At 38.7% G+C, this 12,094-nt stretch overlaps 1 protein-coding gene across 2 annotated transcripts; it reads left to right on the plus strand.

Annotated features, from left to right (window-relative positions):
• The first annotated feature begins 997 nt into the window (after positions 1-997).
• racgap1 (Rac GTPase activating protein 1) lies at positions 998-11,267 on the plus strand. 2 transcript variants are annotated; one of them, XM_080899674.1, is made up of 17 exons: positions 998-1,173; positions 1,482-1,589; positions 1,696-1,898; positions 2,017-2,159; positions 2,401-2,470; positions 3,503-3,556; positions 3,650-3,727; positions 3,918-4,035; positions 4,386-4,528; positions 5,083-5,247; positions 5,358-5,453; positions 6,450-6,648; positions 6,998-7,103; positions 8,391-8,523; positions 9,580-9,715; positions 9,828-9,927; positions 10,187-11,267. In XM_080899674.1, exons 2-17 carry the CDS (start codon positions 1,505-1,507, stop codon positions 10,260-10,262), a joined length of 1,905 nt encoding a protein of 634 aa, XP_080755800.1. In that variant the 5' UTR covers positions 998-1,173; positions 1,482-1,504; the 3' UTR covers positions 10,263-11,267. The 2 variants fall into 2 exon arrangements, with proteins under 2 accessions (XP_080755800.1, XP_080755799.1); XM_080899673.1 differs by having other exon boundaries at positions 999-1,165.
• The last annotated feature ends 827 nt before the right edge of the window (positions 11,268-12,094 follow it).

Raw genomic sequence — 12,094 nt, forward strand, 5'->3', positions numbered from 1 at the left:
GTTAAAAGTTAAGGATGTGTGTTTTAGGGGGTCGAACAGAACACATTTATTATGGAAAAAGGGAAACTATTTGCACTCCTGTCGAATAGAAACATACCCATATTATAAGGTGAAGATAGTTATTTTTATAGGTTTATTTAAAAAAATTTCAATAATAAATTATGCATAAAAATTAATAAACACAGTCTAAGCGAAAGCCCTTTGGGACGTTATGCTCTAAAAACATTAAAATATATAATTAATTTCAAGCAAAGCAATAATCAAAAATTGACACGGAAGAGTTTGATATACAGTGTAAAATTCTTAGCTGCCCTGCTGTGATCCTGGTTGTGCAGAAGGGTTCGTCCTGTTAAAAGGGAGTTGTTGTTTTTTTCTTTAAAGTGCTTGCACAAATTGGGCTGCCTGATTTGGGGGATTTTCTCCAGAAAGCTATAGGGTCTTTACTTTACGGTATAAAGCGCCTTGAGGCGACTCTTGTCGCGAACTGGTGCTATATTAAAAACAAAACTTTAACTGAATTATGACCTCTGTTGGACACAAACAGGTTAAGGATGGTAATTATAGTTTTTGGTGTATCCGTGGCCCTGCAGATTCTGGCCATATTACTTGCTGGCATGAGCAGTATATGTTTTATAGAGTGTCTGTGTTTTGACAGCCGCAGCATAACGGCATTAACAGTCCAAACTCGGAAGTCGTTATTTTTCCACTTACGTGCTCTTGGGAAAAAGCACGGGTCTCTATTTTTGAAAGATATGACCGGAAGTATTACTTTTTATTCTCATTTCTTCTTTGTTATAAATTTATTCGCTTATTTGATTGCTAAATATTAAATGTATTATCATTAGGGTTAACACTGGATCAGTTCTACCCATTCTGACGCAAATCTACTCGCTTACCTGTGAAGCGACTGGCCGTTACGGGGGTTTTACTTTGAAAATACAAACACGGAAGTTGCATCTATTTTTTGCGTTCACACCCGAGCCGTCTTCATCTCTCATTGGGTAGCGGTGAAATTTGAAATGCAACCCGCTCAGTGTGGCAGTAGCTGCCGAAGGATGTGGACAAAGGTTCGAAAAACTAACAGCTAAAAAAAAAAGGAAACGGAAAAAGAGCAGTGTGGTGGCTAAATATCACCGAAAGGCTTTTTTGTACAACGCCTCTCCAGGTATGTAGGTAACTGTTGCTTTCTGAATTTTGCAAATGGAGGAGATACACCACCTAAACTCAGAGCCATCGTAAACGCCATGTTGTTTAGGCAGTGTGCGGTTAATAGAGCGTTTAGTCTTTCCTGGCGTCAGAAGAAAAGCAAAATAAGCCAGCGTGTTCAACATAACGGCAAACACATATTTGCGTGAGCATACCAATACAGCAAGTTATCTGTTTTGGTTAAAATACTTGCAAAACTGAAAGGCGGCTAGCAAAAAATCTAGATAATCCACGGTATTCTGTGTGGTTGAACTTTAAAATGTATTTCTTCTCAGAGGGCCTTAAATTGTAAGACACCATGGAGACTGCGGTGCTGAACCTCCAGAGCTTATATGAAAGGATGAGGACGCAAGTTGACCTTCTCAGTGAGAACATTGAACCCAGTGAGTATATCATGGCTACAGGTTCTGTTGTCTTTACCTTCTGTTAATTCACACAGGCACTTCAGGCCCCTATAGACTATACTAATGCTCCCATTTTTCCCCCTAGACTTTATTCAGATGGCACAAAACTTTGATGACTGCCGTCGCAAATGGCTAAAGACTGAGCATGAACTGGGGTCATGCAAAGAGATGCTGAGAAAAACGGAGACTGAGAGGGGAGCCTTGGAGGTCAAACTGAAGCATGCCCGCAACCAGGTAGACGTGGAGATACGGCGCAGACAAAAGGCTGAGGCAGACTGTGAGACACTGGTAGGAAGGATGACTAGACCCTCATTGCCAACCCTTCTTTGTTGTTGGTGTCAATTTAGGCTACAGTGTGATTTCAATTGACTCATTTTTGTGTCGTGCTTGGATTTCTATGATACAGGACCGTCAAATTCAGTTGATCCGGGACCTCTTGACCTGTGAGGGATCCAGTAACAGCATCCAGTTGAGTGCAGAACAGCGCTCAGCTCTGGCTTTCCTGAACACAAACTGTCAGGCAACAACCAACCTTAATACCAGCCGAAGGTAAGTAACTCAAGATGTTTTATGTTAAATTCAAGCTGTTTAATGTAAAGCTCTTATTTCTGATTACTGATTGTTTGATTTTAAGGTACTTTCTCTTACACATGGGTACATCTAAACATTTCAGCCTTTTTACTGAATTACTACTTAGAGTTTTGAATCAGCCATTAAGTTAGGTGGGACACATGTGAGTAAAAGAACAGCATTAGCTGATCTGATGCATATTTTCTGTTGCTCTTGATAGACTGATGACGATAGATGAATCAGGCTCCATCTTGTCAGATATCAGCTATGACAAAACAGATGACTCTCTTGTAAGTATTTCTCTTTTACAAGTTAGAACTTGAATGTATGGGGAAAAAAACCCTTTAATTTTGAAACCTTTTTTTTTTTTACTTTATTTTTAGCACTTTGTTTCAAAGGAGCAGACATAACAGAGCAAAATAAAACAGGTCACAAGGGGTAGGTAATACAATAAAGCACACAGTTACTGTGTACTTTATTGTATTACTGCTTTACTGTGCTATTTTATTGTTTTTTGAACGTTATTTTTATCATTGCGTTTCAAAGAAGCAAACAGATTTCACAAGACAGAGCAGATCAAAACAGGTCACCTGGGGTAATACATGAAGCACACAGTGGCTAGTTAAGTACACGATAGTGATTGTTTTTTGAATTAATCCCAGGGGTCTACCCACGCACCTGTGGAAAATCAACAAAAGAAAATGAATGGAAGTCCAGACTAGTCCATCAAGTCCTTCCAGACCCCAGATCAAGCCAGATGTTCACGCATGAAAAAATCGATTATGATCAGTGCACAATGTTCAAAACTATGGTTACCACAGGAAGAATTGTCTAATATGATATAGTTATTATATAATTATCAGTCAATCTTCTCCTTATCTCATATATAACAGCCATTTTAATCAATACTTCTGAAATGTATCTCTACAAACTCTTTTCATTTCTTTTACAAGGCCAGCCACATTCTCAAATTTAGTGTCTTCAATTTATGATACTATCTCTGAGCAGTAAGATTGGACTGCTGGACATTTCCAAGATAGTGGTCAGCCAATTTATAATTACATTGTCAGGTCCATGAGAATTCTCTCCACTGGCTACGACTGGAGGTGCTGACATTTATTTCACATATATTTTAGCGATCCTCATTTGTTGGTGTTATATTTGCTTCCTTCTCCCATTTAACTTTGAAATATAAGGTGAAGTGTTTCCTGAGAAATTGCATACACTAATACATTGTAGATACCAGATTGTTGTGGATGTTGTCCCTGTCGGTATCAATGAAAATAATTGAAATCTGTTAATGACATGCTCGATCTTGACAGGATTGGGATTCCTCCACTGTGAGGACAGTGCGACTCAAGAAACGAGAAAAAAGGGTGTGTTACTTCTGCTCTTTCAAATTTGAGAAGTGATGACATTGTTTTATATGTAATGGAAACGAGAGTGTTAAAGTTCTGTTTTGATTTTAGCGCTCCTCGAGAAATCATGTTGATGGTCCTCCAGTTGCCTCCAAAAGGTCTCGATCAACAGGAAAAACTTCAGAGATGGTAGGTTATTTATTTAGCTCTGGGTATTGCTTTCATATATCATACATGATCTTAATCATTCATCATTTTTGTTAGCTTTGGCAACCAAATGCTGATGGCAGATTGCAGCCAAGTCTTGCAGCTCATTGCTGTGCCCTGATGTAGTTTGGCTGTATTTGGATATTCTGACTGTTCTTATGTGTTGTGACAGGGAAATGAGGCCATTGTGACAAAGACCACAGTGACTGTTCCTGCAAATGGAGGATCTGTTGAGGCGGTTTCTACCATTGAGACTGTTCCATACTGGACCCGCAGCAGGAGAAAGACTGGTAAGATGTCTGTTATGAGGTAGTATACAGCTAAAATATCTGTGGACGCTGCTTTTATATATGGCTTATCTATGCTGGAGTTATATTCCAGCCTGCTCAAATGATTGTTCTTAGTTTCATCCAGCTAACTTTGTTCTTCAGTAAGTAAAATCATCTACTCGGCTAACAAGATAACAACATGGGGCTCTGTTGGGTTTTAGCAAAAGTAATAACACATAATTTAATGGAAAAACAATGTTGGATGTGTTGGAAAAAAAACTTCATTATGCAGTAGGAGTGATTCAGAACTGCACGATGAAGGTTTGTGCTATTTTACAAGCAGGTATTTATTTTCTATCTCTCCTGTTCAGCTGCTATGGAATGGGACTCTGAATCTGTCAAGTCTGAGGATGTCTTCAAGCAGCCTGCCAACCCTGAGCTAGAGATGAAAGCTGCGCCTAGTACTCCACAAAGCAATGGAGGCGTCCGCCTTCATGAGTTTGTCTCCAAAACTGTAAGAATGACATTAATGCGAAAGAACAGCACTGACTGAATGTAACTAGAAACGCACATTTTCCTTTCAGATCAAAGGAGTGTTCTCTTTATCTCCAAATTAAATATGTTTTGCCATTATACAGCAATAGCTGAAAAAGTAAAAGGGATATTTACTTATATATTTTAAGAATTGAATATGTTAAATTATTTTTTTTTTTATTGGCTTAATTTAGTGTTGCTATAGCAAGGGTGCACAATTAATTTCCCCAAGGGGCCACATGAGAGACTGGGGCTATTGTGGTGACCTCCACTAACATGCTTGTGAAAAGATAAAATTAATATTGAACAGAATTGAGTTCAGCTTATTGGTACCCCCCTCAACAATAGTCCCAGTTTCTCTTGCGGCCCCATGGGAAATAAATTACCCAGCCCTGCGCTTCAAAAAAAATGTTGGCATCCATATTGACAGTGTTGTTTGCTCATTTGTATCGCTATTAAACAAAGTGTCTCTGCTTCTTTAGCTGCATATATATGGTAGATAACTTCACAGTCTCCTGTGGAATGTCTTTATAGGTCATTAAGCCTGAATCCTGTGTGCCCTGCGGAAAGAGGATCAAGTTTGGCAAGATTTCACTGAAGTGCAGGGACTGCAGGGTGGTCTCGCACCCCGAGTGTCGTGAGCGCTGCCCTCTACCATGCATCCCCAACCTGGGTGGCACACCAGTCAAAATTGGGGAGGTATGTAATACAATTTTTACTCTTCATGTGCAGGTGGATCCACTGAAATTTAATCACAGTTCTGGCTGCTTAACCCATATCCTGTCTTTGTTTTTGTTTTGTTTTTTCAGGGTGTTCTCGCAGACTACGTCCCAGACACATCACCCATGATCCCTCCCATTGTGGTCCACTGTATCAGTGAGATCGAGCAAAGGGGACTGCATGAAGTGAGTGCTATTTCACTGTCCTAATATTATGCAGAAATGTGAAGAACAGTAAAGCCTCAAGCCCCAGTAGTTATTTTTAATGTCTTCCCCTTACGCTGAGACAGAGCTGTAACTAAGATTTTACAATCTGTTACTGGGAGCTTAAGTTTGTAATTGGGCTATGGAAAGGCTCCAGATCTGCTGATTGCTGTTTGACTTTGATGCCATCTCTTCTTTCTGGGTTGTTTATTTAGCACTTGTCTTACTTGCCTTTTTTGTGCATAACTCAATTTCATGTGAAAATTGTTGAGTTTTCCTACCCGAGTTTCTTGCCTTTTCTGTTCTTATTAGATATCCTTTATCTTAACAAGATGAGTTGTGGACTCATCAAACCCTCTTATTTGCAGAAATTTTGCTAAAATTAATGTTGAAATGGAGCTAAAGTCTGACTGACTGACAGATCTGCTGATGCAAGCTGATTAAGCTGTTTTGTTATTGTTCTCATTTAAATGCATTATTATTATTATTATTATTATTATTGCTTGTAGCTACTCTGTGTGATTTCATGTGCTATTCTTTGCTATTTATCAGTAAATATTTAGTTGAACCATTTCTATGAAAGGGTGAAAGAGGAAGGCAGAAAATTAAGGGAATCAGAGCTAGCAAATGTCCTGGGGATGTTGTCTTTTGGATATTGGATTTTTTTTTTATTCGCATAGTACTAAATCACAGCAATAACAGAGTTAAGACACTTTATATTGAAAGATAAAGACCCTACAATAATAGAGAGAAATCCCCAACAATTGGACATTGCCTTATAAATAAGCACTTGGCACTTATCTAAGATAAGATGGGGCCTTAATATTCCAGACCTCTTGTTTCTGGATTTTAGTACCTTGCTGCAGAGGTGCCCCTTCATATCAAACAGTACGTTACAGATAACAGCTACAGTAATTTTCCCTAGAAACAATATCAGTATAATTCAGATTAAAAAAAAATGTTTTTCCCCTTACTCAGGCTGGACTGTACCGTCTTTCTGGTGCTGAGCGCACTGTGAAGGAGCTGAAGGAAAAGTTTCTCCGTAGCAAAACTGTTCCTGTGCTCAGTAAGGTGGATGATATCCATGCCGTCACTGGCCTCCTCAAGGACTTTTTGAGGAACCTTAAGGAGCCTCTTCTCACCTTCCGCCTCAACCGTTCCTTCATGGACGCAGCTGGTAAGAGTGTGTTTACTAGTCTAGGGTTTTGGCACAAAGCAATGTCTATTTGAAATAACTGCAGTGTTGAAAGTTAAGCAATTTATCCAACACATGATTAAATACAGGTTTCATAAGTGCTTTTGCTTTACATTTGTGATTTGTTTTGATGAGCGATGAAAACCTCTGGTGGGAATTTGCCTGGAACAAAAACAAAGGATCGATCTCTAAGTCTGTTAGCATTTTTAGTGTTTGTTTTCTACTGTAGTCAGATGCATTTTCCTTCTAGCCGCTAATAAATCCACAGAAGTCACAACACCCTATTTCTTGGTCTGTACTGAAAAAATGTGTTTTCCTTGTTTTCCCACAGAGATTTCAGATGACGACAACAGCATAGCTCTGATGTACCAAACCATTGGTGACCTGCCACAGCCCAACAGAGACACGCTGGCTTTCGTAATCCTTCACCTTCAGAGGTTTGCACCTACTCTTCTCTCACCGCATAAGTCATATATACATCATGTAAAAGAAAGAAAGTTTATTCTCTCTAAAAAGAACATAGCAGCGCAGTTTTGGTTTGCGAAGTTGCATCTTAACATCATCTGTCTTTATGGCAGATGAGACCAAAGTTTTTGGCCATGATGCACGGCATCACATTTGGTGAAACCCAAACAGCACAAATTATGTCAGCACAAATACATCATGAAGCACTGTGGGTGATGTCTGATGATTTAGACTCGTTTTGGACACCTTGCCAGCATGGAGTGGAGCATAAACTCCTCTTTATACCAAAGTTATTCCAGAGTCAAATGTTATGCATTCTGCCCCACAGCTAAAGCTTGGGCCAAATTGATTAATACAACAACAACAAAAAAAATCTAAAACTGAATGGCTGAAAAAGAAGAATCAAGGTGTTGCAATGGGCCAGTCAAAGTCCAGATTTGAACCAAAATGAAATGGTGTGGCATGACGTTGAGAGCTGCGGATAAATGAATGCCCCACAAACCTCAATGAACTGAAGCAGCACTGTAAGAAGTTGGCCAGAATTCCTCCACAATAGTGTGAGAGCCTGATAAAAGTTATTACTTCTAAGTTATTGCTGCTAAAAGTGATTCTACAAGATATTGAATTATGGAGTATACTTAGTATTTCACAGGCTTTCAGAGTCCTGTGGTAAATTTCCTTTTCAAGCGACTGTATTTGTGCTTTGGTAGATACATTTTAACTCTAGTCTCTTTGTACCTCACCTTTATAGAATATCGATATGCATTCTCTAATTCTAATATCGGTCGAGCTACGTCTAGGAAAAAAAGTGCAGAATTGCATAAACAACCTGAACTTTTTACTTTATATTTATTTCTGCTGTTAAACTTAAAATGAACTTTTTTTTTAAAGGATGCTCTTGTTTTTACTTTTTATTATATTTATTCAAAAACCGGTGGATGCTCATTTTTTAAAATGTTTCAAATCAGCACATGTACTATTGTACCTGTGAGCCAAAAGCGCTGTTTGAGTTTTCTAAACTAAGTCAAAAGGCTTAAAGGCAGAGAGGGGCTGCTCCAAGGACTGTATACTATAAATGATTATTTTAAGCAGTGAATGATGCAAAACAACTTTCTGCAGGCACCAAATTAACATTTTGGAGCTGGACATGGGCATTAAAATATCAGTGTAATCTCTCGGGAGTTATTTTCATATATATATTTCATATGTCGTTGATTATACATCAGCTGGTCAGTACTGAATCTAATCAATTCTTTCAGAGTTGCTGACAGTTTGGACACCAAGATGGACATCAGTAACCTGTCCCGAGTTTTTGGTCCAACAATTGTGGGACACGCAGTTCCCAATCCTGACCCTATGACAATCCTACAGGATACCAAACGACAGCCTAAGGTAAGCTTGGAAGATGAGACGCAGCTCTTGCATACCTGTCCTAGTGTGCACTTGTTGAGCGCCTGCTGCAAAAATAAACTAAAGAAGAGCAGCGGATGCCTCTCTTTAAGGTGTAGTTGCACACACTTTACAACTGCACAGTTTCCTTTGCCTTAAACTGAAGCAATCTTAAATGCTGAGAACAGCTCTTCATCTTTTTCAATTACTCTTGGATTATTTATAACTGATTCTCTGACAAAAGTGACCATAATAAACCAAGTCTGTGGCAAACACAATTGGCTCATTTTAATGTGTTCGCTGCAGGCATCAACAAAACGTGTAATTTGCCCAGGGGTAGCCAGACTTCTTGCAGCTGTTCCCTTCATTACACTTGTGGTTAGAGTCTCCTTCCACATTTGCTGGTTGAATACCTTTAATGTGAAATACCAAGTTGATGAAATCACAAATTTATCTCAATGACACAAAATGACATGCAGGTTTCCTGTGAATCCCTGTGAGCTGTTATTATATAGAGATGTACCCCCACAATGTAAAGATTGTTTAATAGTTAGTGCTGGAAAAGAATGCATAAATAATTTTTAAGATGTCTTAAATCTCACAGATTATAAATGCATTATACTTTCACTAGAATTTGCAGCAAAAGCTGCCATTTCTTAAACATTTACTTCTAATATTTATAACATATTAAAGTGTTTGTTTGTTTGTTTGTTTGTTTGTTTTTTAAAAAAAATCTTAATTCTGATGCATTTTGCTATTTATCAGGATGACAGTGTCTGGCAACAGATTTAATATACATTATGTGGAATGGCTAAATCTAGGAGACTGAGCACACACAACAGCTGGAGGCCACAAAAAATCTTACAGTGTAATATTGCACAGAAGAAGAGCATAACACCATTATTTTTTTTTCTATTTTTTTCTTTTCTTTTTTTAGTAACTCCCCTCAATCTTGCTTAAGGCAAACCTAACTAGCGTAGCACGGGCGGAAGTGGATTAGGCAATACTCTGAAATAACCCTGATCTTTTTCCATTTTTTACTAATCCCTTTCTGTTCAGGTTGTGGAGCGTCTGTTGGCTCTGCCGGTGGATTTCTGGGCCCAGTTTGTGATGGCAGCAGAACACGAGCAGCCGAACTTGGAGCATTTGATCATTGAAAATGCAAACTGCTACGCCACCCCTGAGAGAGCTGGAGGTTTGTTAAAACTTTTTGTTATTGCCGTATGAGTGTGGGCGCAGTCGTTTCAACAGCCTGACATTTCATGGGAGGCTGAGATTGTAAATGTTAACTGTTTGTGATATTTCAGTGAGCATACTGGGACCTCTGACCACTCCGGAGTACCAGCTCAATAAAACCCCCTCCTCCAGCTCTCTGTCTCAGCGCATGAAGTCCTCTCTGACACCCAGGTAATCACATGAGCACAGTCCTCCCGGCCCTGCTGGCATTATAATCAATGATCTCATGATTAATTGAGAAGATAAAGCTACAAAGTGTTTTCTCTCCTAATTTACATAAATGCTGACTTCTTCTGACTTTCATATAACTTAATCTACTGTGTAATATCTCATTATCATTCATCAGCTCTGTTTTATTGACTATAGCTCCTAATTAATAATTCCATCATGTTTTTTTTTAAAAAAAATTTATGTATGCTGTTTGTTGCAGATTTGGGTCAAAGAGCAAATCGGCAGTGGGATTTTCTCGCCAAGGAAAGTTCTTTTCTTCTCCGCTCCTCAAATAATATCAAAGCAGCTGCATTTAATCCTTTATTCTTACTGCAATAACAGCGACTAGTTTGTTTTATGAATAACATTTAATTGCATCTATAAACACCTCCAATGTAGTCTTCCTCTGCATTCTTAAAAATTCTGTTTCTGAATGTTAGTTTTTATTGTTTTGTTTGTTTTGTTTTGTTTTTAACATTTGTAAAATGGGAATTTTTTTTTTAAAACAACTAGTTTTTTCTGTCTGTGCACACTTGTGTCTTTAGGACTGTTGCTCCTAATAAATGTCCAGTGTGGCATTCTCATTTCAGATGACAACACACGAAAATGCACTGTCTATTCACTCTTAGATAAGTGTGCTCATAGATGAAAATATGTACTGTATATGAACAGTTTTATTGTGACCCGCTTCTAAATGTAATTGTTTCCCTTTAATAGTTTTTCAGCTCATGTGTCACTCAGAAGTTGAGAAACTTATTTTTTTTATTATTATTTTTTTGGTATTTCATTCTAGGTTGTAGTTGATTGTGTGGCTGATGTTTGTATTTCATTTGTTTTTATTTTAATTTGAATTGTCCCACAGTATTTTGTTTAGTGAATATAATTTAGAAGTGTGCATACCTTTTTCCTTCTTGTTTAATAACAAACTGTAGTAATAAGAACTCAACTTTCAACCAGATCTACTTGGTCATCGTCTACAAGCTTCACTAGGTGTGGATCGTTTTAGTAAATGTCAATGATCTCATTGTCATTGAAAGGCAACAAAGCTTTTACCAGGAGTTTTGGTCACTGGTTTGTGCTGCAGGCTGTAGCCTCTGCTGCACCAGACCCTCTGGTGTTTATTGATCTGTGTAATATTTGTACTGTGGTAGGTTGCTTATAAGCAGTCCTGCACAAAAGGCAATTACAGTGGGCTATTAGCCTGTTGAATTACTGGGGCATTATTTGATAAACTATAATCACGCAGTTTGAACAAAAATACACTATCTGAATTTCATATAAAATACATTTACAAAAATGTCTCCTGTCCTGTGACTGTTTTGTGTAGCTTCTTTACATTTTGAAAATTAATCAGTAAATGAGGGTGCAATCCCATTTAGTCTACTTTAATATCATTATGTGGGATCATCCTGAAGGGAGGGCTAAAGCTGGTTGAGTATGTGATCCATATTCTCGAAAGCCACTGGAGAGGCTTGTGCTCACATCGTTAGGATGATTAGGTGTACTAAGAGCCAATTTATTTATTTTTTAAATTTTGTATTGGTGGCACGGTGGTTAGCACTGTTGCCTCACAGCAAGAAGGTCCTGAGTTCAATTCCACCATCAGGCCGGGGTCTTTCTGTGTGGAGTTTGCATGTTCTCCCCGTGTTTGCGTGGGTTCTCTCCGGGTACTCCGGCTTCCTCCCACCGTCCAAAGACATGCAGCTTGTGGGGATAGGTTAATTGGATAATCCAAATTGCCACTAGGTGTGAATGTGAGTGTGAATGGTTGTCTGTCCCTATGTGTTAGCCCTGCGACAGACTGGCGACCTGTCCAAGGTGTACCCTGCCTCTCGCCCTATGACAGCTGGGATAGGCTCCAGCGCCCCCCGCGACCCTGAAAAGGATAAGCGGAAGTGAATGGATGGATGGATGGAATTTTGTATTGTTGCAACCAATAATATTGCTAATGTGAGGACTCCATATTTGGATTTTAAGTCTTAAGAGAAACATCGGGAAACCTCAAGAAAAATTCTAACTCCTGTAACTGATACCACCTCCTGGTATTTCCACTTTGATGCCCATTATCATGTTTCACTCTTAATGCCAATAACGCCTGAATAGCTCAAAATTATTACCAGCACTCAAA

Source organism: Rhamphochromis sp. 'chilingali' (assembly GCF_963969265.1).
Source record: "Rhamphochromis sp. 'chilingali' genome assembly, chromosome: 12".
Classification (NCBI taxonomy): domain Eukaryota; kingdom Metazoa; phylum Chordata; class Actinopteri; order Cichliformes; family Cichlidae; genus Rhamphochromis; species Rhamphochromis sp. 'chilingali'.

Bases quoted from the DNA above. Each gene is read 5' to 3' on its own strand.
- racgap1 (XM_080899674.1), top strand. From the start codon at position 1,505: ATGGAGACTGCGGTGCTGAACCTCCAGAGCTTATATGAAAGGATGAGG. The intron at 8,524-9,579 runs GTAAGCTTGGAA...CTTTCTGTTCAG, and splicing joins ATACCAAACGACAGCCTAAG to GTTGTGGAGCGTCTGTTGGC. The intron at 9,716-9,827 runs GTTTGTTAAAAC...GTGATATTTCAG, and splicing joins CACCCCTGAGAGAGCTGGAG to TGAGCATACTGGGACCTCTG.